The sequence below is a fragment of the Dunckerocampus dactyliophorus genome, chromosome 7, assembly GCF_027744805.1.
Source record: "Dunckerocampus dactyliophorus isolate RoL2022-P2 chromosome 7, RoL_Ddac_1.1, whole genome shotgun sequence".
NCBI classification, from domain to species: Eukaryota; Metazoa; Chordata; class Actinopteri; order Syngnathiformes; family Syngnathidae; genus Dunckerocampus; species Dunckerocampus dactyliophorus.
In genome coordinates, this window is record NC_072825.1 from 3,344,654 (window position 1) to 3,372,195 (window position 27,542).

Sequence of the window (27,542 nt, forward strand, 5' to 3'; positions counted from 1 at the left end):
ATGAAGTCAAATACAAATATAAGGAATTCAGAAGACACATTGAGAGACTGTGATGATATGTAGTGTACTACACTAGTCACTAGGTGTCAGTAATGTTACTGTAATGTTGGGTGATACACACAAGCACCGGACTTGATCAACAGGCTTTTATTGCAAGTTTGAATGATTTTACAACAGCTACAATAATCCCTAACACGGGCTACTGTTGCAGCCGTAACCTACGTCAAGCTAAAAGTCAACTCTGAACCTCTGACATCACTTCAATCCTGTCTGCCCTCCCACTCATCCCCCTCAGCACCCGAACACAACACACACAAGCACCAGTTTCATTTATGTCTTATTTTCTTATTATTTCTACTATATTGGGCAATAGGAGTGTAAAGGTGACTATAGGGGTGTTATTTAGTTAGTCTCTTACAGTGCTGTGGAGGAATTTTGGCCCATTCATCTTGTTTGTCACACTTAAATGTTTCAGATCATCAAACAAATGTAAATATTAGTCCGTGACAACACAACTGAACACTTGTTGTAGTTTTTAAATGAAAGTTTTTATTAGTAAGGGAGAAAAACAATCCAAAGCTACATGTCCCTGTGTGGAAAAAGTGATTGCCCCCTAAAGCTAATAACTGGTTGGGCCCCCCTTAGCAGCGACAACTGCAATCAAGTGTTTGCCATAACTTGCAATGAGTCTCTTACAGCGCTGTGGAGGAATTTTGCTGGATTGTTGTCATTCAGCCACATTGGAGGGTTTTCCAGCATGAAGAGCCTTTTTAAGGTCATGCCACAGCATCTCAATAGGATTCAGGTCAGGACTTGGACTAGGCCACTCCAAAGTCTTCAGCCATTCAGAGGAGGACTTGCTGGTGTGTTTTGGATCATTGTCCTGCTGCACAACCCAAGTTGCTTTAGAAATGGCTTTATAACCTTTTCCACACTGATAGAGCTCAATTCACCTCAATTATGTTTTAACGGTGGGATCACTTTTTCACACAGGGCAATGTAGGTTTGGAATTTTTTTCCCCCTTAATAAAAAGTTTAATTTAAAAACTGCATTTTGTGTTCTGTTGTCATAGCCTAATGTTTAAATTTGTTTGATGATCTGAAACATTTAAGTGCAGCAAACATGCAAAAAAATAAGAAATCAAGAAGGGGGCAAACACTTTTTCACACCACTGTATATAACAGTAAATCATTTAAAGTGTATATAATTATTAGATACATATTTAAAATGAATACATGAGAATACTATTACATATTTTATAAGAAATTATTTTTTGAATCATTGAATATCTCATTTAATATACAGATATATTCAAATACAAATATATTACAATATACACAATATACAGTATATAAGCCAGTTGACACCTGCCAACAAAACTTTGCATTCATACCTTTATTTCAATCATCTTTATCACACAAGAAATATCACACCATGTCCGATTATGTCGGTGAGCTTTCTTCTTTGTATGGGGCGTACAAAGAGCAGCTGTTTTTTATTTGCACGTCGAATATTGTCTAAAATGGCCTGTCTCGAAAAATTGCAAAGGATCAAACTGTAGACCTTCAGGTTCTACTTCTACATATCTATTTGCTTTACATATAAATACATATAATATATATATATATATATATACATATATGTTACACATATACTTATGCAGTATTTGGAATCATTTCTTTTGAGAAGAATTACATATTTTGTATGTTTTGCTTATTAATAATTGGAGAAATAACAAAAAATTGTAGATTTAAAGAGCATGTGTAGTACTACTATGATGTGCTTGGCATAACTTGACATTAGATCATTTACATCATTCACATAACACTTCTTGATATTTGCCATTTTGTAAACAGGCAAACAATCAAGCCTTGTAGATTTGTTCTATTTTTCCAAAAAGTCATTTTTTGCTTGTTTTTTTTTATTTTCATGTTGAATTGTTATGGAATACTTCGAGTTGTACATCAGAAGCCTGCATGACCACACACACACACACACACACACAAACGTAACAGAAAAATGAAATGTTTGTTAAAAGTGGTGTGTGTGTGTGTGTTTTACTGTTAAAGTATCAATGTCCATCTGACGATGACAAGGACACGAGTGATCTTGAGGAAAGCCTGTGTGGAAGAAGAGCCTGCTGCTGACCGGGCTCAGCATCACAAGGCTCAATGAGGGAAGAGGGAGGCAGCAGGTGACCATGCATGCTTCCAGCTCTGGGGGGGTCCAGAGGTGGAAAGAAATACCTGAAGACACCACAGAAGGAGAAGACGCAGACAAGAATGGAAATAGAAAGAGAAGGAGATGACATTAAAAGAAAGTTGTGGGAACAAAGGAGGGATGTGAGAAGGGGTGCGGTCACGCCCTAAACTTTATTTCTTCTTCTAATCTACAAGATGATGTAGCAGACGTTCATGCACAGCAATGCAATGTACACATTAGTTGCACTGTGGACATTAGTAGTACGCAGGATGCTGCTGTGTCTTTCGACAGTTCAGCTGGGACACAGTGTCCTCTTTCAATTCCTGCATGCAACAAACAACACATCAATCACCTTTGGAAGCACATTTCATCACCATGGAACACACTTGGCATGCAACAGTAACTAGTAACACACGGCTACAATTGAAACGAAAGCTCCCACACATGACACATACATGACTACTAATGCAAGCGTGTTAACAGTGTTAGCCCACTGTGATGTGATCGCTCCTTTACAATTATGTTTGGCATGCGTGCCGCATGTGTGTGTGTGTGTGTGTGTGTGGGGGGGTGATTGAACTAAACAAACATATGTACACGCGCAACGTAGCTGACTGTATTGCAATCGCTCCTCCACAGTTACATTTCATGTCACGTCATAATAGAACGCAATAGAAAATAAATTAGAAAATAATCCACCAAGTCAAACAAAAGACGTGTCATTTAATGAATGTGATCACTCCTCTGCATGTGATACAGAGAACAGATAACAGATAAATTGTAAACGTCAGCAATGCAAAGACAGAAATGGCATGCTTTTCTGTCAACAAGACGGAGTTTAATCCAAAAACAATGCCTGGACAAGGTATCATTGAATGGTTAGGTGTCATCCATGTAGATCTTTGCATGTGGGCAGCATCAGGACAAATTGGAGGAGTTGGTCAAGGTGCCAGAAAAGGCTTGTCAGTTGGACTGGCGGTGTCAGGCTCTCAACACCACCTACCTTCCTGCAGGCAGTCCATTCAGGGCGTTCTGAGCCGAGGAACCAATCACGGTTCTCATGGCCGTGGGCTGACCAGATGAAGCCGTCAGTGGGCTACCATCTCCTTTCAGGATGCCTGTGCACTTCCAGTTGTCCATGTAGTTGGCTGTGGAAGACCAGGGGTTAACATCAGTATGGGTTTCATCTTACATGGGAGCAGCTTCCATACATATGCTTACACACCAACAAACTTCTCTCTTTTTTTTTTTTTTTTTGTCTTATGAAGAGTAGATTTCAGATATTCAATGACAGGACAAGAAGTCAACCTTTCCAGAGGCGCACACATCCATCGTCCCCAGAGGAGGCCAGCAGAGTCCCTGTGATGTTCCAGCTCACACGCCACACCTGAGAGTTGTGGTTGTCAAACTGGGCAACGATTTGCACCTCAAACTTGGTGGGACCTGTCGAAGTGGTCTCCTTCCTGGATGAAGACAAAGCATTTCCATTTCAGCCATTCCCATTCCCATAAAAACGCCACGCCAAACCCACCTGACTGGCACCAGCTTGAAGATTCTAACATCTTTGGTCGCGATAGCGAGGACGTGGAAAGATCTTCCTAGGTTTGGAGCAAACGCAATGTCGTGCACGGCATCTGTGACGGTTACCAGTGTCTCGGCTTTAGCGTATTTCCTGGAGGGCACATGCAAAGAAAACAATCAAGTCAACAGACAACGCACAACACACACAACAGAAGAAGAAGCTACCTTGTGTTTTCATTGTACTCGTAGATCTGGACTTTGCCGCCGTATGCCACGCTGCAGTCGTCACTCCCCACTGCAAACATTGGTGGATGGGCGCGTGAGCTGGTTGGGAGGAATATTCGAGTGTGAAGTATTACATTAGGGGATGACGTCATCAATCAAAAACAGCAAACAAACGCTCTTCAAAGCTGAGCTCCTCGTTCCAGGTAGTTGTAGACACTAACCATTCAAAGAAAGGTCTAACCTTGAGGGGTTCCAAGAAATACAGCTGCAGCTGAGCTTGCAGGAGATTTCGTGCTGCAGGGACCACTGACTCAGGTTCATGATATCAGGAGCCTCGTAGATCCTCACCACGCCATCTGCGGAACACGTGGTCAGCATCAGGCCCATGTGTTTAGGAGCAAACTTCACATCCGTCACTGATGTTCTGCTGTCCACAAGTGTGGTTCTTTTGATCTGGGAAGGAAGAAGAAAAGACACTAGTTAGTCTGCTATCATACACAACATACTGCTTCTATATGATACCACTCTAAGCTCTCCTTAATAGCGTGAACGCTGCAATCATTCAACTTATTTATACATTTCAACATTCAGTCAGCATTATTAGAGTTCAACATTCTAAATGCCACCGTTTTTTGGGCTACTAAAAATGAATAGAAAAATTAAATAGTGCCCCCTACTGGTGAAAAAATAATTTTACATTTTCCTTAACTGTAATAATTCCACTTATTCTACAGGGTGACATTGCTCAGGTGGTCATTGGCTGTCTCCTAACCGTGTGGTTGCTGGTTCGATCCTCGGTGCTCGTTTAATCGTATATACAGAATGTATACATTTTAACTACCACCAATAATTATTGGGCCGACATCAGGGAATTATGTCATACTGATAAATCCGTTAACATTAAAAATAGCTCCGATAATTAAAAAAAAAAAAATGCTCCAATGAGGTGAGATTACCCGTACTGTGTGGGTAAGCAAATCAAGCACTCCTTTTTTCTCCTGCCTGTGACGTTAACGGCCTGTCTTAACTTCCGCTGAGCTCACCTATAAACAAAAATTAACTTTAAGAGGAAGGATGTTGTACCAAATGCTCTGCGATGAGGGGGAAAATAAATAAATAATGAGCACAAAAAAAAAAAAAACCTGAGCCACCTGAAACGCTAGTGCCGCTGCGTTTGAATAGTGCAAAAGATTTGCCAGAGACCCCTGTGGTGTCACATCGGCTGATTTAAAAATTATCTGAGCTATTTTTAATGTTATCAAATTTATCGGTATGATGCCATAATTCCCTCATATCAGCCCGATAATTGTCGTGCATCCCTACTTCATTGATATCAATGGTGCAAGAAGCAAACAATGTGGGATTGTACTGACCCAGTGGCTCAGTCCTCTCTGTTTGTCGTTTGACTCTCCTACAATCTCCTCCCACACGGCCGCTGTCCTGTCGAAGGAGCATGAAGCCAGAACTTGCCCAAATTCTGGGTGAGCCCAAGTCACTCTCCACACTGATCCACTGTGTGTCTTTGACGCGGAGACAATAAACAATTTGCGTTCACCTTAAAATACCAGCTAGAACTTCAGTAAGGACATGTTGCATGGTTTTCCACAGAAATTAGGTTACAAGTGGCATTTGATTCAGAGTGAACACACACACGCACATACACACACACCTTCCAGCTGGCTGTGCAGTGCCACTCTCCATTTTCACTCTTGTCCCAGACCTGCAAAATACCAGATGAGTACATTAAATCACGTTGATGTTATTGTATCGTTCCATTCAAACATCCCATTCAAACATCTACGTCTTGCACGTGGCGCCCGTCCGGGCTCAAGCAGGTGGGGGTCTGAGTTACAATGCTGCATAGGGATTTCAGGAAAAATTATTACTCAAATAGTCGACCATAAATAGGGTCCTATGATTTCTACATCGTGGAATTGGCCAATAAAAACTAAATTTACTGTTGAATGTGGAATCTCGCAAAAAAATTGACATGTGAATGAAATGCTGTTATAGTGATGAGAAAGAACATTCATGAGGGGAAGTATTTCCCCGGCGGACCGCTCAATCGTGGTGGAATCTCATTGCAAACACTAAACCGCACCCTCCCGGAATAAACATGTCAAAATGTCGACCTGAAATACCGGCGAAAGTTGTAGGAAAACTCCTCTTACATGGCGTGAATGGAAGCTAGCGGGTTTATTCTTGCACCCAGCTTGTCTTAACGATCAACACATATAACTCACACTTCCGGCCTTCAAGATAAGAGCGCCGTTTGCCACATCTGGTGTAATTGAGTGCCAAAATAACGGTAACATAAAAATTAGTTCAAGGAAACACCTGTCTCACCAACAGAAAACTACATGTTGGACATTCCTCATACCGCTTCACTTTAATGCTCTAACTCAGGGGTGTCAAACTCGTGCCACGGAGGGCCGAGACACTGCAGGTTTTCTTTCCAGCCAGTCACTAAAGCAGGTGATTTTAATCATCAACACCTTCAGTTTGAGGGAAGGAGCTCATCAATTAAATCACCTGCTGAAGAAACTGGTTGGAGAGAAAACCTGCAGAGTCTCGGCCCTCCAGGGCAGGAGTTTGACACACGTGCTCTAACTGCAAAACTAAGCGCCAAATTATTCAATAAACACCATAAATATGGTTGCGATACGGAATGCCTCTAGGTCACGTGGTACAACCCAGCAATAGGCGCCGCACAAAAGCAACCAATCATCCACATTCTTCTTCTTCTGCGAGCGGCATCACAGTATTCCTTGCAGCCATTGGCTGCCGACACTAAACGAAAAGTAACGAGTTGCGACAGTGCTCATTGAAATGTAGTTGAATAAAAGTAGCAATTTTCTTTGGAAAATACACTAGTTAAACGTAAACGTAGTTTCGTAGTTAAGTACAAACATTAAAAACCGACTTAAGTAGTGTAACAAAGTATTCCGACACAACACTAGCTTGTATGCTAGTGCGGTAACAGTCTACAGGTGTAAAAAGCAACTCCTCTCACGAGACTAAAGCTTTTGCCGACTTAGGTCAACAACTTGTACGAAGTACGCCAAGTACCACGGATCGTTCTTTTACTAAGTTTTTGTAAGCACAAGCAGTAAGTCATGCTAACCGCGCTAACACGAGCAAGCTAACTGTTTACCTTCACACTTTGGTCACTGGAACAAGTCGCCATTCTCCGTCCGTGGAAATCATAAGAAACATCATGTATGAGATCTTTATGGTCTGCTGCAATGCTGCGTGCAACAAACATCTTTACTATCCAGACGGTAACACGAGAGCTCGCAGCAAAATAAGCTAGTGATGGTCAAGCGTTGACCGAGTCGTTCAAAACTCGCGAGTTTTTCCACGGAACCGGGACTTCGCGGGTTTCGTGTCTGTTAACTCGTTCACTTCACCTGCTGCCTGCTGAGATACGTTATAAAGGAAACAAGGAACATTGCATTAATTGTGCAACTGTTACTCTAACTGCATTTGTATACATGTATTAACGCCGTGGAAAAAGCAAAACATCTGCTCCTTGCCTCAGATCAACTCTCCTTTCCACTTCCTGTTCCTGTCGAGCACACGTCGAGCACTTGAACCCGGGAACTCACGAACCTAGACTCACTCGCTGACGCCGCAATTGGGTGCTAACGAATCACGAGCCTGACGTGGGCTCACGCCTTTAGTGAGTCGGGTAGGCCAATCATCATCTTTGCATTTATATCTATAGGAGTCTCCCTGTGAGTGTTTTTGCGCGTTGTGACACTCGACTCAAAGGAATCGAGTACACGATTCAGTGTAGTGAGTGACTCATAAAAGTCGAGTCAGTGAAAGGAATCGATCCCATCACTAAATAGGAGCGCTGCTGGGAGGGCTCGATAGAAACATCGATCGTAAAGATTCCAATGATAGTATGTCGTAGCAATAGGAGTGCAGCTGGCAGGGTCGATACAAACATCGACCGTGAAGCTTCCAATGATAGTATCTCGTAGCAATAGGAGTACATGTACAGCTGGGAGGTGCGATACAAATATCGAACGTGTCGACTCCAACGATATAGAGTATCACATCGATAGTACGTATTTATTATATTACGTATCCCAAATATGTTATTTGTGGGTGATGTTATGATACTGGTGTCATTGTTATATTTATATATTATATTTAGGGCTGTCAAATGATTAAAAATGCAATCAAATTAATGACAGTTTTCAAACTAATCACCATTTGCAACTGTGTGTGATGTATGCCCATTTTTACAGTATTTTATGAACAGAAAGACAAATGACAGGACACAATTATATAAATATATATTTGTATGTGCTGACAACTCCGAAAAATGTAAATCAAGCTAAACTACAGGTATACTACACAACATGTATTTGCCTAACGCTGGTCCCTGGGGTCCTGCTTACTAAAATGGCGGCCAAGCTCTCCCGTGGTCTACAACGGAAGTAGTAGTAGAGTAGGCGGTCTTTTCGCGGCGCTCTAATGTCTTTGCTATCAGGGTGACTCCCCGCAGGGATTCCACGCTTTTAGAAGATTGTTAGATGGCTCCCAGAGACGACTAAGTTGCTTCTAACATTGTTTAGCCATCCACAAAGTATCTTAGTACAATGGAGCAACAATTCCAAGACATTGATTGTTCGGGAAGGTGGCAAAACATTTACAACGTAAGTGTAACACTGGCCTTTCATGTTTGACGACGTTTCTATGCTAGCTAGCGACATACACAACACGCTTTCATATTTTTCGTTTGCCTTTCCATGCCACTTGTTCATTTCACTGACGTGAACGTGTCATCTTGTACCCCACCATCATGTTAGCACACATACTTTTGACACACGACGTGGCTTCGTGTGCTAGTGGTTCCCCCACTTCCGTAGCAACAAAACGTGCTAATGCAGCGTTAGCCGGTGGGAGCTAGTGTTATGCTCGCGTTAGCCGGTGCTCGGCGTTTTGGTTCCTTTTTAGTTCGTTTGAGTTTCTAATAGCAACAGACAGTAATGCAATGGTAGCCGCATTGGTTAATGAATATGACGAGTGTGCCGGTTGTGGCCAATAGCCATGACCGTGACATTTAATGATTTTTGTTGCACAAATGTGTCCATAATAAACCATCCTCACAAAGCAACTGTTAACATTCTTTTGTCTTTTCTTTGTGCTTACAGGAAATCCGAAACCAAGCCAACGAACATCCCTACAGAGTGGCAAAACTTCCTGTCAATCGCAATTTAAACCGCTACAGAGATGTTAGTCCATGTAAGTGTCACGATGACGTCATTGTACATACTGTGTGTGTATTTGTGTGTCATTTTGAACAACACAAGTTAGCTGTAAATGTGTATATGCAGTGCATGTAACGGTGATAACTCATTTATTTCGTTAATTACTTTGAAATCTGTAATGTCATTAACGCATGTGCATCATGTCAAGCCACACCTCTGCTTTTGACAGCCGCTGTTTCATAACTTTATTCTGACCTGAACACATAAAACAGCAGTTTCATTCCAACACCATATATGGATCTCCAACTCTCAAACACGTCTCGTCCGCTCGTGATGGGAACTAAACTTCCTCATTGTCACAACATGACCGAGAAGTGTGTTCATGGACAGTCCTGACATCACAATGTCTTTATTATGCGTGTATGTGTAACGGACGCCAGCCTGTGAGGCTGTGCGAGTATACGTTGGTAAACCTCACTCCCTCTGCCTCAAGAGCTGCGCTGAACACGCGGCCGACAATCCGGGCTTTTAGCCGTGTGGTCAGCGCTCTCGCCTCCCATTATGAAGGTCCTGTGTTCAAGCCCCGGTGCGGGCAGTGCGAAACAGTGCATTTGTGTGGTTTAAATTAGGGATGCTCCGATCGGTCAGCCACCGATTATTGTCGCTCGATTTTCGTAAAAAAATCCATGATCGGCATATGCTGATAAATGCCTTTCAAAGCAGATCACCGTGCAGTGGGGACATGATGATTCATGTCATGACAACACAAACATGACATGAATGTACATGTGCTGGGCCAACATCTTCGCTGAACACACAAGTCCGGCTTTTCACTCAACACAGCTTGCTAACCCACTAAACTCAATATCGGAATCGGAAATTGAGAGTTGGACGATATCGGCATAACGGATATCGGCAAAAAAAATCCAATATCGGACATGCCTACTTTTTCATTTAAGCAGGACATATTCCTATTTCATAAAGATATTTATTTGTATTATTATTGTGTACATTTTGTTTTCTTGAACTAAAAAATAAATTACAAAATAAGTTATTTCCCATGTATTTATATGAGCCCGAAACATGCATCAGGTTTTCTGTCAAATGGCACAAAAATCCTTTCTCAAACATGAAGGCAAAAAAACCCCAAAAACTATCCATGGCCCTCGAGCCGCAAAATAGCATAAATTAGAACCGAAACGGTACGCAAGTGGACCGAACCGAACATGCAGAGCCGAAACGGTTCCATACATCCATGTGAACCATTGCACCCCGAGTTAACCCCGATAAGGGTGTACTCACTTGGGTTGCCGAACCGAGTCATATTCAAAGGAGGGCGTTGGAAAACTGAGGTTCAACTGTACTTTGTCTTTGATTGCCTTGAAATGAATGAATGAATGAATGAAATGTGTCTGGTGTTTAGATGATCACAGTCGGGTCAAACTTGCAAACTCAGAAAACGACTACATCAATGCAAGTTTAGTCATGGTGGAAGAAGTCCAAAGAGCTTACATTCTTTCTCAGGTAAGCCCTGACCAGTTTATTATGATTAATATTAGGGGTGCACGATAATTATTGGCTTGATATGAGGGGAATTATGACATCATACCGATAAATCGATAAGATTAAAAATAGCTCTTATATGCCATAATTTTCAAAAACGCTCCAATGAAGCGAGATTACCAGCACCGTGCGGGTGAGCAAATCAAGCGCTCCTTTTTTGTCGTACCTTCCCCTGAGCTCACTTGTTCAAAAAAAACATTGACTATAAAAGAGATGTTTCGTGTGCAAGTTGTAACAAATGCTCAGCAATGAGGGGGGGGGGGGGGGGGGAAGAGACCCTCTTATCGAGCACACAAAAAAACTTATCAGCCCCCTTAAACGCCAGCATCGCCACGACACCCAGCACCTGTGGTGCTGCTGTGTTTGAAAAGTGCAAAAGGTTTGCCAGAGGCCTCTGTGGCGGCACACCGGCCGCTCAGAGCGAGTGCCTCGAAAACTGTGCAACTTGCTGGGCCACAGCAGGTGGCTCCCTCCGCTCTATACTCTGGTTCCCCTGATAGTAGTGATGTGGGAGCAGTAATGTCATGATATTTGATGAGGACAAATCAATAGGTACAGTTGGTCCTTCTTACCCCCAGGTGTGCACAAACTCCGGTTAAATTCAAGTAAAAAAAAAAAATAGATATAAAAAGTTATCAGTTATCTGGAGCATAGAGTTATTTGGTATCGGCTTTGAAAAAAATACCGTGCATCTCTAATATTATGATACCCAGCATTACACTGTTGGGTTTCCTGGGCTCTGTGGATCATTTGTATGGATTATTTTCATGTCCAGGGTCCTTTAAGGAACACCTGCGGTCACTTCTGGCTAATGATTTGGGAGCAGAGTTCCAAAGCTGTCATTATGCTGAACAGAATCATCGAAAAGGGATCTGTAAGTACATTTGAACACCATCATTTTTTCCCACCAAAATAATATCAGAGATGTCCATTATGGAATGATTGGAGCAGTAAAATGATTCAATATACTGATGTTCATTTAAGCGGTGGTCAATGATTCGTAGTTAATGCCTTGTAACAACACATTATGTAATAATGGTTATACATTTTCACCTCATTATGTAATAACGCCACATTTTGTTATAAAATTCTTGAGCGCTTATCTAATAAACTTTGCCACATTTGGTAATAACTTGTTACATATTCCACAAGTTATTGCCAAATGTGGATGCTGCACCTGGTTTGAAAGAAAATGTAAGTTTGGTGCAACATGTAATTAACCATTGAAATTCATGCCTGAATGAGAAAACGCATCACAACAACATTAAGCGTTTCAGCTTAATTAGAATGGATTTTAAGAGACTAGTGCAATGTTTCATTGGTCAGACCTCATGAAATGTAACTATTGATTCTAATGGAGAATGAGAGACTTGAAAATGACCACTGCAATGAAATGTTGGAACACATACATGCATACAATACGGATTGTTATGCAAATATTACACATGATTTCAAGTTTTTAATTTTTTTATTCTCAATCTCAGATTATTTAAGATACTTGGTCGTAACAAGCATTGCCTGAGACAGCAATGAAAAGCAGGGACTTGTGTGACATTTTTCCTTGGGCAAAGGTAATATTAGGACTTTTTTTCTCGTAAATTACCCGACTTTATTCTCGTAAATTTCAGACTTTTTTTTTTCCTCGGAAATTTACGACTTTATTCTCGAAATGTAAAAAAAAAAGCTATTTTTTGTGACACCCTTATTTTGTTATAAGTAAACAGGATGTAGCCAACGGAGCTCTTATTTTCAAGGCCGGAAGTGTTTCGTGTGGGTTGAGAAGGTGTCTTGCCTGTTGCTAAACGAGGCCAGCTGTGCACATGAATGGCTTGCCTACTAGAGCCGTAGCTCCCGTCCTTTATTTGCACCTAACGTCCACATCAGCTAGCATCCTGAAACCCTGGGTTACGTTGGCATCAGACAATCTGCATTTATTGTTTGACTTTCCTGATTCTGACTGCTTGGAGGAAGTTTGATGTAGCACATCAAAGACCAGGTATTCTTGTCATTCCCACACCGCTTCTTCTTCGTCGGTGCTCGCGGCTATTTGTGAAGTCTGCATTGAAACTAGGAATCAAAACAAAAAAATGTGAACAATCTCGTGGGAATCACAATGTTAGTCACAATGCGGGGGACTTGATGCCCAACCCTAATTTGGGGGGGGGAGATATTGTGCATCTGTAGTATTCCTGAGTGAGTGAGTGGACACCTACAACGATTTGTTTGACATGATTGCCTTTCATTCTTGCAGGAAAAGTGTGCGCAGTACTGGCCAACGACAGAGGAGCTACACATGTCTTTCCCAGACACCGGGTTTGCTGTCAGGCTACTTTCGGAGGAAGACCAATCCTATTTCACAATCCGACTGCTCGAATTACAAAACACAAAGGTAAGCCTGCGTCATGGAGGACAAATGGGCAGCCTTCCACGCCTTCCAGTGAATGGCAAAAACTAATAAAAGTGAGTGTTGAAATGTATTCGATATATTAGATTAGGTTCAGAACCGGAACCCTTCTCTTCTCTCTTCAATTGACATTCTTCACTGGCGACATAATCCAGGTTTCATCTGGATATAAATATGCCTCACACACTTATTAAACACATTTCAAGCATAAAATGTACAGCTACTCACCACTAATCCAATATTGGAAGTGCACATTAAGTGTTTTAGGCACACCTGGCAATCCAACCTACCTTGGTGTTCACAGTGTCAGTGTCAGCGTCAGCGAGTGATGCGTGGATGTTTTTTCCATCGGAGGTGAACAGCTGCTTGCTACTTGTCGTAAGCAGAGGCTGTAGGTATTTTACATTTGATCCATTTTACTTAAGATTTGTCAGATCAACCCACGTAGATGTTCAGACTCATCTGCACCCTTAATTGCAGAGCGCTTCTATTGATCCTCGTTGCATTTGGCTAAGGGTCAACTTTCAAGCATCCGCAATCACCTGCTTAATAACACACCTCATACATGGAACAGATCCATGTTGACAATTTTGCAACATGGGCCAGGTTGTTCAAAACTCTAGTCACGTCGTTGGTTAACGGCACCGTCAAAGTTAACCGTGTGGTTGACGTCACTGGTCAGCGAGCGACAATATATCCAACAAATGCTTATTTTCTCAACTTCCGGTTTAGCAAAAAAAATTGATTGCGAAACGATTTAACAAATTAAAAAAAAAGAAATGAAGCAATATTTAACATAGCTTCCAGCTTTACAGCAAAATGAACCTCGGGCCCTACGCCGGATACCGGAACTATTTAACCAGCCTTCAAAGCAAGAGCCCAGATGCGCTAACCGTAAAAATGTTCAAATTGAATTGTGCAACAAATGAAGCTAAACGTTTTACGAATTAAAACAAGTGAGCAATTTATGAGCGAACAATTAAATAAAAATGTTTTTGGTTAAATATATTTTGCTCAGCACAAGCTGTTACAGTTTGGGAAAAATACTGAACGTCGGCTCGCCTTCAAAGTAAGGGTCTTAGGGTTCAACCTAATATGGGTGCCAAGATGGTAATACGTACAATAGCTGAGCAATATTTCTCAAATGTATTTTTTCCTTGTTATTGTTACACAAGTGTACAGAACACAGCTTTCAGTACATTGCAAAGGCAAGACTATGTACACCATCAGACACGCTATACTTACACTTCCTCTGGATAGCTTTAAAAAATAATGTAACTATTGCCTCAAATTGCAAGTTCATAAAAATACAATGTTGGGATGCCGATAAAGCCTCAAATAGCTCTATGTACAATTGTTCCATCAAAATAGTTGTTCTTAAACATGACTAAGATAGAATTTGCGAGCTTAACACGGTCCAATAAAATAGTTTCCTTTAAAAGCATGCTTTTCTGTTTTCTTTCTTCTGTTGCAGACAGAAGAGCGGAGACACATTTACCACTTCCACTACACCGCATGGCCTGATTTCGGGGTTCCGGAATCCCCCGCCTCCTTCCTCAACTTCCTCTTCAAGGTTCGGAAGTCAGGCTCGCTGAGGGCCGAGCACGGACCCTCAGTGGTGCACTGCAGTGCCGGGATTGGCCGTTCCGGGACCTTTGCCTTGGTGGACACCTGCCTGGTCTTGGTGAGTACGTTGGCACGAGCCGTTTACCGGTTTCAAGGTATACCACAGTATGAAAAAGTTTTGGTTTTAAAACCACCAAAAATTGTGCGTCATACCTGCAGTATGAGAGAAAGTGGAGGTCCAGCGCTGCCACTACGCCGAAATACCCTGTACTTGGTCACGTCCTGTGTTATTCCTCGCAGTCGGGACTGGGCTTCCATGTGTCGCCAAAAGTCGTTAGCTGTCTCGTTAGCATTGAGCGGTGCCAGTATGGTCAACATATTACTCACGTCGAGGGTCAACAAATGTGGAGATGTGATTCGAAATGAGACAGAAGTCGAGGATAAGTGGTATAAACGGTTTATTTGCCACTGAGCAACAAGCAACAACCACTTAAAGGAAAAGTGCACTTTTTTGGGGGAATTTTGCCCATCATCCACAATTCTTTTGTGAGACATGAACACACGTTTTTCTCTTTTCTGTGCCTTCTAAAGATTAAAAAAACGATGAAGAGGCAGCTAAGAATGCACCCAATGGGACGCACCTATTCCCCCTATAAAGCCTTCTTTAAAAAAAGCGCCAACAATGCTCCATTTCCATAATGCGAGCTGCATATTAACCAAGCTACAGCCACATTGTTATTATTACTGTTATAAACATTGTTATGCCCAAGAAGTACATTACTGGCTTAGTGACACCTCGCCACACCACAGCGGCTAGCCTCACCACACACTCACTCACAATGCCTCAGGCCATTAGTGAAAGGTAACGCTACATATTGGAGTTGCCGCCACTGCTGCTGTTTTTGTTTTTGACGCTAGGTGTAGCGTTCCTTCCTATGTTGCTATGTGAAATCAATGCACCCAGGAAGGAAGTTCCCAAAATACTAAAAGTATGACATGTTGTCATGAATGTAACTGTTACTACACGCTCACAGCGTGGATAGAAAAACATAAAAACCTTGTTGAGGTTTTTTAATAGCAGCCTTTCTTTAATAGCGGGATTGTGGATGATGGGGACTTTTTTTTTTTTTAACTTAATTTTTCTTTAACAACATCTTAGTTGCTCACAACAATCACATGACCTGGAATTTGTGGAAAAGTGCGACCTGCTGCAATACAATAATAACATAACATTACGAGTTTTTATTTTTAACTATTTATGTTGTGACATTCTTGAGCCACTTGATTGTATTTATTTGCATTTATTATTTATTTTAAATACATATGTTCCACTTCAATTCCTTTATGTTTTAAAGTTGACTTTTTTCTCTTTACAGTAAAGATATTTCAAAATAACACGGTATAGAGCTGTAATTACTAGGTGTGTCACAAGATCTCATGTCACAAGATCTCGCAAGATTAAAATGTGACAAGATTTCTCATTCAGGAAAAAAAAAGTCTTGTGGGCACTAGGCCTGCGAAGATTAAAAAAAAAAAAATCAATCCCACAATAAATGAAAATGAATGCAGGAAGAGGATTCACTGTGCATTGCTTTCAGTACCTTGGAATGTTTGTTCCATAGAACAACGACATGAACGGAGTAAGCCTTTTTGTCAGTCATACAGTCTCCTTGTCTTGGTGGGTGGAGGCGGGGCCGCTAGCTTACACACAGAGTGCAGAAGAGTGTAATGTAGTAGAAATTTGTAGATTGCAATATATTTTTAAAAATATTTTTTTCATTGTGCTGTTCTTAAAAGTAGCGTTAAAATCTCATCTTGTCTTGTTCTCGTACAGCCAATGTCGTGACACCCCTAGTAATTACAATCCATGCCTAGTGAGAACACAATTTCAAATTCTCTTTGTGGATAAGACTTTTTACTCGGTGATTCTCCCAGCAGCCACCCCCCATGACGGTCAAGTTAACGACATTCCTTTTAATTACATAAAAACAGTGAAACTCGCTTTTGCCCACTCCACTTGGACTGACATGGACATAAGTGGTTGATAACCATCACTAAATGTCAATCATTTTGTGAAAGCCTGTTGATTGTCATCAGTAAAGTCATGTTTTACAGATGGATCGCAGGAATAACCCATCCTCAGTGGACATACAGAAGGTGCTTTTGGACATGAGGGAATACCGTATGGGCCTGATCCAGACGCCTGACCAGCTCCGCTTCTCCTACATGGCTGTCATCGAGGGAGCCAAACTCCTTGGGACCAACAATTCAGCGCAGGTAGCAACAAATAGAGTGGTGTGAAAAAGTGTTTGCCCCCTTCCTGATTTTTTTTGTTTGTTTTTTGTTGCATGTTTGTCACACTTAAATGTTTCAGATCATCAAATAAATGTAAATGTTAGTCAACGACAACACAACTGAACACTTTGCAGTTTTTAAATGAAACTTTTTATTAAGGGACAAAAAAAAACCCTTTGCATTTTGTATTGAGTTGTGTTGTCATTGACTGATGTTTCAATTAGTTTGATGATCTGAAACATTTAAGTGTGACAAACATGCAAAAAAAAAAAAAGAAATCAGGAAGGGGGCAAACACTTTTTCATACCACTGTACATAGTTCCATGTGATGTAATGGACTTTCCCTGCCAGCAGATGAAGCAAAGTAATGACTTGGAGCTGGACCTGCCGCCTCCTCCTCCTCCACCACCTCCACCGAGACCTCACTTCAACAACAGCAGTTGCAGCACTCTGCAGTCGCTCTCCCTGGACTCTAAAGACCTCCCGCTGGAGAACCAAGAGTGCAATGAGACAGACGACTCCGGACAGTAAGAAACCCAACTCTATCTTTGTCTTCAAAAATGACATCCAAACACTTTTCGTGGGGAAATAAATATTTGATAACCTGCAAACATACAGTATGAACAGTACATCATTTTTATGGCAGCTTTATTTTAAGAGACTGACAGAATGTCAAAAAATAATTAGAGATACACGATATCTTTTTTCCCCCCAAACGGATACCATTAACTTTGTGCTTGTCACCGCTACCACATCACTACTATCAGGAGAACCAGAGTATAGAGCGCAGGGAGCCACCTGCTGCGGCCCAACAAGGTGCACTGTATGTGCACGAACGTGTTCCCGAATACAGCGCACCTTGCTGGGCCTCGCCAGGTGGCTGGCTCCCTCAGCTCTATACTCTGGTTGTCCTGATAGTAGTGATGTGGCGGTAGTAATGTCATGATATTTGATTAGTACAAATCAACAGGTACACTTGGTCAAATCCTAATTTGTTCCAGTCCTTTTGACCTCCAGGTGTGCACAAACTACACTTACATCTAAATGAAAAAAGTAGATATAAAAAAGTTATTGGTCTCATATCGGTCTTGACAAGCAGAACGTTCTAGGTATCGGCTTCTTCTTTAGAGAGGCAATATTCTGGGAGAGTCACATGACCAGCACCCATAAAGGCTTCCTATATGTCATTTAGGGATTTGACGAGTTCAGATACTTTATGAAGTTTGTGTGAGGTGATGGATGGCTGGTTGCTTTCCTTGTATGCAGCGTGAGAAAGCGACAGCGCCAAGAGAGGATTGCCTTCACCTCGCAGAAGGTCCAGGAGATGAAACGGAGACTGAATGAGTGTGAGAGACAAAGGGACACGTGGCAGTCCTGGAGACCCGTGGTTCTGAATGTCGGCGCTGGCGCTGCCTTGGCTTTGGGCCTGCTGGTGTGCTGGATGTACTCCCAGTGATAACTTTCTCCAAACGGACTCCTTTTGGCAGCAGCACCTGAGACGAGGTACTGGTCAAAGTAGATTTAAGGGTATTTATTTCTTCAGGTCACCACGTGAGAGTGCTAGATCAAACGAGTGCGTGTGTATTTTTATTAGACCTCATCAACATATGAGTAACATCTCAGGATCTTGGTGCCAGCCTTTCCTTTATCTGTGAATGTACTGTCATCCTGGCTAAGTACTACCAAAGGTGCAGTGCAAACATTGTATTTTATTCTCACTTGATACAATTGGAATCCTTCCAGGACTTGTTCTTCCGTTCTCATCGAGCAAGGTGTTCCAAATAGATGGAGTATATATTTTTAGCTGACCAGACACCAGACACTGCTTCTTTTCACGTTCATCGATGAAGGAAAGCCAAGCCAGTCTGTTCTTCTCTACATGACACCTTAGCAAGTGACAGGGACCAAGCCGTGTTATTTGGACGTGAAATTCCTCCGAGTGACAGCAAATGCAAGTGTCTGTGTTTGATTGCTGAGGACGTGCCTTCAAGTGGGAGGGGGAAAATTTGACTTTTTGGCATTCCATTTAATGTTTCTTTCCACATGTTTCAACTTTGCTACTTTTCAACTAACCATCAAATACTTCAATAAAAACATTACCCTTTTTTTTTTCCCAGAACGTGGCCTTGCATTTATGTTTCTGCAAGTCACTGTGAGGAGAACCTCCAGGATGTTCTGCTTTTTCATGCTTTTGTGTTTACATGTACAGTATTGCTGGGGTGTAGAGATGCAACTATATAAAAATTTCATATCACAATTATTCTGACGAAAATGATCACTGTATTGAGTTTGCTCAAAGTACTGATACACACACTGAAGTCTAACAAAGTTTTATTAAAAAAAACAAAACACCACCACGCACAATGTGCACAGTCTTCTGAGTGCTTGCCACATAAAGGACTCAAAAGGGCACGTGATCGTGCATTGCATTGAGGGCCCTATGATTTCCATGTTAATGGAGTTGTGGAATTAATAAAAAATTTAAAAAAATAAAAATTTAGTTTACTGTTAAACATGGAATCTCGCAGAAATTGACATAATGTGAACATGGAAAGTATTTCCCCAGTGGACCGCTCAATCGTGGGGGAATCTCATCACAAACACTAACCCGCCCCCTCCCGAACTAAACATGTTGAAATGGCGACCTAAAACATTGGTAAAAGTTGGCGGAAACTCCTCTTACGGAGCATAAATGGAAGGTAGCGGGGTTAGCTTAGTTTAGCAGAGCATGCTAGTGTGGCTTTGTGTGTCTCAGGCGGGACGAGTGTTGTACCACTTTAATGAAAGAGCTTTACGATGCCTGCTGACAAAGTTCATGTTCTAACTGGAAAAAGACGTCTTAACCGTCAACAGACATTCTCAACACACACATAAACACACTTCTGGCCTTCAAAATAAGAGCGCTGTTTGCCACATCATATCTAATTGTGTAAACAGAATAAAGGTGTCATAAAAAGATCTTACATTAATAATGCAATTGGAATTGCATGGGAGACTACATCTTCCTTAACCACAAGCACGGGCATTAGTTTGTTGAACATTATGTAGGAAGATGACACCGTGAGTCAAGACTGTTATATTGAGTAATGACCTCCAGTAATTTCCGATGGGTTGACAAGCTCGTCATGAGTTTTCTCATAGCTCATGATTGGCTCCTGTCAAAGAGCCGCCTGGTCCTCGCAGACTCGTGCACACCACAGTATGTCATTTTATGACGTAGACATGTGTGGTTTATATATGTACCAATATGTTCTCTCTAAATGATGTGGGTGCGGCTTAAACACCGGTGTGTCATGTACAGCAGAAATTATGGTATACTGCTGTCACGGAAATAGATTTTAAAGTATATAAATGTGTCCTGTCATTTCTTTTTGTTCATTTTATCTTTTTGGTCATAAAATAGAGTAAAAATGTGCACATTTCACACTTAGTTGCAAATGGTCATAATCATGATTTGAAATGTGAAAACTGATTAATTTTATTACATTTTTTAATCATTTGACAGCCCTAGTTTAAAAAAAAATTTGTCTTTTCTGATTCATAGGTAAACGCTGGCGATCCGGCACGGTGCCGGTATACTTTATGCCCTGTATATGACCAAGTTGCGATGCAGTTTTTTCTTGAAATATACATATATACTGTATTGTATAACTTCTTAGCGGCCGAGTAGTTAGCATGTTGGCCACACAGGAGATCGGGAAGATCTTGGTTCGAATCTCCTTTTGGCATCTCTGTGTGGAGTTTGCATGTTCTCCCTGTGCGTGTGTGTGGGTTTTTCCAGGTACTCCAGTTTCCTCCCACATTCCAAAAACATGCATGTTAGGTTAATTGGCGACTTTAAATTGTCCACAGGTATGAATGTGCGAGTGAATGTTTGTCTATATGTGCCCTGCGATTGGCTGGCGACCAGTCCAGGGTGTACCGCACCTGTTGCCTTAAGTCAGCTGGGATAGGCTCCAGCATACCCTGCGACCCTAATGAGGATAAGCGGCATAGAAAATGGATGGATGGAACTTCTAAGCATATGTTGCAAGATACAAAATATCGAAGTGGCAAAGTTGCATCCTTTCATTTTTCACTTTGTGGCCTCACTGGAAAAAGGTTTGGAAATCCCTGCTATAGATGCATCACTTCCTCACACCTCTTCATCTAAATGCTCCAATTATTCAATAAACAGCATAAATATACCGCCGTGATTAAAAAGCCTGCTCTGTGAAAATAATCGTACGCTACATCCCCGTGGAAAAACAGCAGCAAAAATAGTTTGTATTCATGCAGACTGACTTGGTCTAAGAATGCAGAAGGACTTGTGAGAAGGGCTACTATGTTCATCTGCTGCATTCATGATGTCTGACACGGAATATAAACTGTTTCATGTCGTTATGCAACACACCATGCACACTCACACAATTGGAGCAAATCATTTAAACGGCATGCACCATTTTTCTCTTTCGTCTGCCATACATTAGGTATGGCATTAGGTACATTAGGCTCTAGGCCACGTGGTTGCAACCCAGCAATACGACACCTTAAAAACTCTGCTTTCCTTCTTTTCCAGTACAGGTTTGTTGATATTCCGCCCAAGCTGTAAACCTAGGGGAAACATTGCCACGTTGTGTCATTCTGCCACTTGATTGGCTATCTGCTCCAGCAGGTGCGTCTCTGTGGGCTTCTGCTCTGTCAAATCAGTGCTGAGTTTCCAAACGCCAACCATTCCGTCGCTTCTTCCCACTGCGAGGAGGCCACTGTGCTGGTTGTTGAAGGCCAAACACGTTGCAGCCTTGCCGACGCCTCCCTGGCCAATGCTGGCCGCCGGCCTCAGCGACCTGCCGCTCAGGTCAAATATTTGCACCTCACCTGGCCAAGGAGAAGACACATTATATGAGACACATTTATCAAGAAAACAAAAGAAAAATATTAATAAGCATAAATAAATACATTTAAAAATCAAGCAAAATAATTTACAGGGTGTCCCTAAAATCTGGATAAAATATAATATGTAATTACAAAAATAATGTACAAAGCTTCAGGAAGCTTATGTTGCTTATTTGCAGTACTTTACAATATTAAACATTTCCCTCCCTTTTCCTTGCTCATCCAATCACCAGTCAGGACACATTTACAGCCTCACAGACGGTTCAACGGACAGTAAAACTAAGTCGGGACACATTTACGTCCTCACAGATGATTGGACGGTCAGTAGAACTAAATCATGACACATTTACGTCCTCACAGATGATTGGACGGTCAGTAGAACTAAGTCGAGACACATTTACGTCCTCACGGGGTAGGACGGACAGTAGAACTACGTCGGGACACATTTACGGCCTCACAGACAATTGGACAGACAGTAGAACTTTCAATGAAACTTTCAACGAACTTTCAAAAAAGTGTAAAAGAAATGTCCAGTTTGAAAAAAACAAAAGTATGTCCACATTAAAACACATCCACCGCCTCTCATGCACATTTTAACACTAACAAGTCACATGTAAGATAGAAATCTTTGCTGTACCTTGTCCAGTGGCCGCAGCAAAGAGCAAAGGCCGGCTTGGAGACCACTGCACCTTAAACACGTACGTGTCTGACACGCGAAGGGACAGCAGGGGGTTGGTCTGCAGCAGAGAATGGAGGTGAGCCAGACCATCAGTCCCTGCGCTCAAAAACAGGTTCCTACAACAAACCAACCAACAGCATCAGCGTGTGAGTCACCACAGCTTTACTCAGCCATCGCTGTCACGTCTGTACCTGTGGAAAGGTGAGCAGTGTATGGAGTGAACGGGACCGCTGCTGGGCCTGAAGGAGAAGACCACCGGAGCTCTCAGTGGAACACTTTGATTTGGAGATGTGACCGCAGCTGGCGTCTGGGAGGAGAGGGAGCATCTCAGCAGAAGGCCGCTCTCGGAGCCGACTATCAAAGTATCTGGGTCCCAGGCGGAGAGATCCATGGACGTGACGCCCACGGTGATGGTTCCTTGGACCTACATGCAACATCAAACGACGCTTGGAGCCACATTCTTGGCCGAAACAACCACAACTTTGAGTTTTGTCAGCGTTTGGCTGAAGCTTTGATTGCAGATAATCAAGTCCAAGTATCTGCTGTTACAAGGCATGAAGAAAGCCCGCAGTGTTTGCTCACGTTCACCTTGAAGCTGCTGCTGTTGGAAGGAAGCTGGTGTTGGACCACGGCAAACGCTGCCTTCAGTACACATCTTCCTTGCTCCGAGTTGACCGTCCACAGCAGGAGTCTTCCTCCCGAGCATGCACTCAGAACTCCCAACTCTCCTTTATCGCGTAGCGGCACCCAGGTCACCTACACACACATACACACACACACACATACACACTGTGACGCTCCTCATTCTCCTACTAAGGAGACATTTTAAAAATATCTTTTAACAAGAATAGTAAAATGAGCAGTCATTTTAAAAGAATAAAGCCAAAATATTAAGAGAAAAAAAGTCCTAATTTTAAAAGATTAAACTTGTAATACTTGAGGGAAAATAATGTCATTTTAGTAGCATGGAGGAGAAATATTAAAATATATATTTTTAAAGCTCTTACTATTTTGAGAAACAAAACAACAAATGAAGTTGTAACTTTTGGAAAATTAGTTTGGGTGAATAAATTATAATATGGGAATAAAGTCAAAATTATGAGAAGAAAATGTAAAAGAAGGAAGTTCAAATAGTTTGAAAATAGAAAAAAACAACAGAAATGGTAAAAACAGCTGTAATTTTATAAGAATACAGTCCAGACTTTAGAGCAGGGGTCGGGAACCTTTTTGGCTAAGAGAGCCATAAAAGCCACATATTTTAAAATGTATTTCCGGGAGAGCCACATAATATTTTTTAACATTGAATACAACTAAATGTGGGCATTTTTAAGCAAGACCTCTAAAGTCTCTAAAGTTATTCTTTTTATTAACATTGTTATACTGAAGCTATCCAATAATAAATAAAATACTTCTTACCATTAATGCGACTTCTGGTGCTGCGTGGTTTTGCACCGTACTCCGTATCTTTTTCTTTTCACCATCTTCTTCGTCAAAAGGGTCGGCTCTACAGAATTAGCTACTTCTTGACATCTCAATGATGCGCGTAGGCTACCGCATTATCCAGTCATAATCAAATTTTGGTGTCTGACCCGGAAAATATCGGAAGGACAGCTGGCACTGGCCACCCCACATTGAGGTAGAAAATGGATGGATGGACTAAAACGCATAAGAAAGTTTTATATTTTGAGCATTATTTTTAACACTGGGATTTCTGTAATGTACTTTAAAGGTGAGCGTACAAAAAAAAAACTAAAATACATTTTTATCGTGTTAAGACATGTTTGAGAGCCAGATGCAGTCATCAAAAGAGCCACATCTGGCTCCTGAGCCATAGGTTCCCTACCCCTGCTTTAGAGGAAAAAAGTTGTCATTTTATGAGAATATTGTTGTAATATGAGGAAAATAGTAGCACAGAGTTGAAATTTTCAAGAAAATCTTTTTTTTTTTTAGGTCAAAATAAAGTTTTACATTTTGTAAAATTAGGTTGGGAAAAAGTTAGAATATTATGGGAATACTGTCATTATTATGGGAAGAATATTACAGTAGAAAAGTTGAAATATTTGGGAAAAAAAAGACCTGCAGAAATGGAAAACAGCTGTTATTTTATTCTTAACTATTAAGAGGAAAAAAAGTCTACATTTTATGAGAATAAACTCATAATATTATGAGGAAAAATACTGTCTTTTTAATAGAGTTGAAATGGGTTTTTTGTTTTTAAGTCATGAAAAAGTAATCATAAAACAAAATTTGTCATTTTTGGAAAATTAGGCTGCAGAACAAGTTAGAATATTATGGGAATAAAGTCATAATTGTGAAGAAAATTTACAAGAAGAAATTTGAAAGAGTTGGAAAATTCCCCCAAAAAACAGCAGAAATGGAAAAAACAGCTCTAATTTTACGAGAAAGTCCAAGCATGAAGAGAAAAAAAAAAAGTCATATTCTAACAAGGAAAAAAGTCCCAATTTTACGAGAATACCGTGGCTGCTGTTATTAGATTTGTACTGGTCATCACCAATGTGTGTGATTTCCCATCTCCTCGCCCATAGACAGCACTCTGGCTTTCATGTTGTTTTCACCTCTAAATGCAGTCGAGACCGGTAAAAGCTATCCCACCAAGGAAAAAGACATCATCTTATCTCTTGTGAACTCGCTGACCTGACAAACAGGCTCCCTGTGGCTGTCTGCAGACATGGCCGTTTGTGCCAGCACTGGATCTGTCGTCTGACTGGTGTCCCAGACCACCACTTCTCCGCTGTACAAACCACCTGCAGCCACAGCAGCGCACACGTTCACTCCTCCATCGAATCCGGTCAGACGATAGTAATAAGATGTAGCAATGAATGGCAGCGGCGGCGGCGACGTACCTGCGATGAGAGCAGGCTGCTTGGGGTGGCAGCACAGGGAAGTCACTGCAGTGGTAACATGGATGACCAGGTCAGCTTGTTTGGGGTTCAGACCTCTATGGTCCAGGTTCCACATGCACACATACGACTTGTCATCGCTCCAGTCACCTGCTGCCATCCTGCCAATCCACGCAAAAGCAGCCAGTGAACCACACACGCTCACGACAGACAGACTAGCATAAGAACATACCGGCCGTATGCACAAACGACTGATGCACCCGTACAACTCCAGGATACGCTCGTTACAGGAAGATCTCTCTCCACAGCTTTGGGATGTTCAAGTTGGTGAAGGCACACCACCTTCAAAGTAAAACAGGCCATCTAACTAACTAACATCTAACAAGTGTAGGGGAACCACTATGTATTCCGTTTTATGATGCACTGCTTACCATCTGATTGCGTTCTTCCCAGTTGACCTGAAAGCCATCAAAAGCGTGACTCTTAGCGTTTCTCACCAACTCTCTGATGACCGGGACTTCAACCCGCCGTAGAAAGTCCTTCAGGCCCGGAGAACAGAGCTCGTCGTGAGGGTCCTGGAGGAAGCGTGTCGTGACTTGATCCTGCAGCTCCGTCTGAGTTGCGCTAGTCACACAGGAAACAGTCTGGAATCCTGCTTCAGCGCTGTCAATCACTCTGGTCTGACAGCCTCTCTGAAACATTTACATACACACAGGAGGGGAAACGCATACGTTTGGTGTTTAATTAAAGCAGCTGTGTCCAGCCAGGGCCACATAGTCCACTTTGATATTTTCGAAAGCACTTTTACAAGAATAAACTTGTGATATATATATTTTTCAACTCTCTTTTTGTACATTTTCTGTTCATAGTTAGGCCTTTATTCCCATAATGTTATGAATTTATTTCCATAATATAACTTTTTCCCAACGTATTTTTCCAAAATGTACAACTTTATTTTCTTTTGTTTCTCACATTACAACTTAAAAAAAAAATCTAATATTTTTTCTTTAATATTTCAACTCAATGCAACTCAAATGACATTTTTCTCATAATATTACAGCTTTACTCATAAAATGTTGACTTTTTTTTCCTAGTTAGAATGCAACTTTTTTCTCTTCATAATTATGATTTTGTTTTCCCCCATAATACAACTTTTTACCCAACCTAATTTTGCAAAAATTACAACTTTATCGTTTTTTTTCTTTTTTTTTTTATATTTCCACTTCATGACAATAAAATGTCCTCATAATATTACATTTTCTCATAAAATTGTGACTTTTTCTCATAACATTAAAACGTTCTCTTAATATTTTGACTTCATTCTTGTAAAATTTCTGCTGATTTTTAAATGTTTGCTTCTTTTTTTTTTAACTTTACTTGTTAAATTCTATTTTTAGAATGTGCCGCGGGCCAATTAAAAAGCAGCTACAGGGCCGCCACAAACGTCCCCCAGGCCGCACTTTGGACACCCCCGGTCTACATACACACTGCAAGATAAATATGCTTTACATGAAAAAGTCATATTTGTCAAGGTGTATATCTCAGATTGTAAAACATGTCAAGTCTAGGTGTATATTGACATTTTAACGAGAAGCTAAGTTGCTCATAAAAGAACACAGCTTTTCATTTCACCAAATGACACGTCTTTGTATTAAATTATTTAAAACCTCAACAAACTAGTGACCATTTTGTCTGCGTCTCTTTTACCTGCGAAAGGTGTATCTAGCATTCATTTGGGCATATTCAAGTCAATACTGCTATACACTGTATTATACTCATTGAGCTTCACCAAGCCTCACCACCAGAAATGTCCCCCCGTTCACCTCGTCATCAATACAAATCAATACCGGTTCCCGGATTAACGTTGCTGGTCAAACGTACCGATTCCTGCGTCAACTGCTGACATTTCTTCCATGACGACGGGATACTCACGGGCACTTGAGCTTCGTCGCTAAACATAGCAATAAATAGGAAATCATCAATGTTTTCCGCTTGTTAATAAAACCAACCGCAGACAATCAGTGTTGTCATAACGCCCGTCAACAAATCTCGCCTTCTTCTGCTCGTCGTTCTTCTTCTACGTATGTATGGTAGCGGCCAGCCAGCCTGAGGTGCACTAGCGCCC

The 27,542-nt window shown here is 41.4% G+C and overlaps 3 protein-coding genes across 8 annotated transcripts; 1 reads left to right on the plus strand and 2 right to left on the minus strand.

Annotated features, from left to right (window-relative positions):
• Window positions 1-233: 233 nt before the first annotated feature.
• On the minus strand, window positions 234-7,456 carry seh1l (SEH1-like (S. cerevisiae)). 2 transcript variants are annotated; one of them, XM_054781617.1, is made up of 9 exons: window positions 7,104-7,456; window positions 5,619-5,669; window positions 5,323-5,469; window positions 4,191-4,402; window positions 3,950-4,048; window positions 3,735-3,875; window positions 3,512-3,666; window positions 3,207-3,351; window positions 234-2,247 (listed from the first exon to the last, which is right to left on the minus strand). In XM_054781617.1, the coding sequence occupies exons 1-9, from the start codon at window positions 7,212-7,214 to the stop codon at window positions 2,073-2,075; spliced, it is 1,236 nt and encodes a 411-aa protein (XP_054637592.1). In that variant the 5' UTR covers window positions 7,215-7,456; the 3' UTR covers window positions 234-2,072. The 2 variants fall into 2 exon arrangements, with proteins under 2 accessions (XP_054637592.1, XP_054637593.1); XM_054781618.1 differs by lacking the exon at window positions 234-2,247 and adding an exon at window positions 2,254-2,526 and having other exon boundaries at window positions 7,104-7,449.
• A 968-nt stretch (window positions 7,457-8,424) lies between these two features.
• Window positions 8,425-27,051, plus strand: LOC129185335 (tyrosine-protein phosphatase non-receptor type 2-like). 2 transcript variants are annotated; one of them, XM_054782194.1, is made up of 9 exons: window positions 8,425-8,619; window positions 9,118-9,208; window positions 10,598-10,698; window positions 11,513-11,611; window positions 12,989-13,126; window positions 14,616-14,825; window positions 16,823-16,984; window positions 17,354-17,529; window positions 18,269-27,051. In XM_054782194.1, exons 1-9 carry the CDS (start codon window positions 8,563-8,565, stop codon window positions 18,456-18,458), a joined length of 1,224 nt encoding a protein of 407 aa, XP_054638169.1. In that variant the 5' UTR covers window positions 8,425-8,562; the 3' UTR covers window positions 18,459-27,051. The 2 variants fall into 2 exon arrangements, with proteins under 2 accessions (XP_054638169.1, XP_054638170.1); XM_054782195.1 differs by having other exon boundaries at window positions 17,357-17,529; window positions 18,269-26,768.
• dync2i2 (dynein 2 intermediate chain 2) lies at window positions 18,816-27,486 on the minus strand. 4 transcript variants are annotated; one of them, XM_054782192.1, is made up of 9 exons: window positions 27,299-27,486; window positions 25,849-26,109; window positions 25,650-25,759; window positions 25,421-25,578; window positions 25,212-25,321; window positions 23,145-23,312; window positions 22,748-22,980; window positions 22,515-22,672; window positions 18,816-21,859 (listed from the first exon to the last, which is right to left on the minus strand). In XM_054782192.1, the coding sequence occupies exons 1-9, from the start codon at window positions 27,374-27,376 to the stop codon at window positions 21,621-21,623; spliced, it is 1,515 nt and encodes a 504-aa protein (XP_054638167.1). In that variant the 5' UTR covers window positions 27,377-27,486; the 3' UTR covers window positions 18,816-21,620. The 4 variants fall into 4 exon arrangements, with proteins under 4 accessions (XP_054638167.1, XP_054638166.1, XP_054638165.1 ...); XM_054782191.1 differs by having other exon boundaries at window positions 23,139-23,312; XM_054782190.1 differs by having other exon boundaries at window positions 25,212-25,578.
• Window positions 27,487-27,542: the final 56 nt, after the last annotated feature.

Excerpts from the sequence above, each read along its gene's own strand:
- LOC129185335 (XM_054782194.1), top strand. The coding sequence starts at position 8,563 with ATGGAGCAACAATTCCAAGACATTGATTGTTCGGGAAGGTGGCAAAAC. Across the intron at positions 8,620-9,117 it reads GGTGGCAAAACATTTACAAC|GAAATCCGAAACCAAGCCAA; the intron begins GTAAGTGTAACA and ends TTGTGCTTACAG. Across the intron at positions 11,612-12,988 it reads GAATCATCGAAAAGGGATCT|GAAAAGTGTGCGCAGTACTG; the intron begins GTAAGTACATTT and ends TCATTCTTGCAG.
- seh1l (XM_054781617.1), bottom strand. The coding sequence starts at position 7,214 with ATGTTTGTTGCACGCAGCATTGCAGCAGACCATAAAGATCTCATACAT. Across the intron at positions 4,403-5,322 it reads AGAGAGGACTGAGCCACTGG|ATCAAAAGAACCACACTTGT; the intron begins GTCAGTACAATC and ends CTTCCTTCCCAG. Across the intron at positions 3,352-3,511 it reads ATGTGTGCGCCTCTGGAAAG|CCAACTACATGGACAACTGG; the intron begins GTTGACTTCTTG and ends GGTCTTCCACAG.
- dync2i2 (XM_054782189.1), bottom strand. The coding sequence starts at position 27,376 with ATGTTTAGCGACGAAGCTCAAGTGCCCGTGAGTATCCCGTCGTCATGG. Across the intron at positions 26,110-27,298 it reads AGCAGTTGACGCAGGAATCG|AGAGGCTGTCAGACCAGAGT; the intron begins GTACGTTTGACC and ends TAAATGTTTCAG. Across the intron at positions 21,860-22,514 it reads TGCTGCGGCCACTGGACAAG|GTGAGGTGCAAATATTTGAC; the intron begins GTACAGCAAAGA and ends CTCCTTGGCCAG.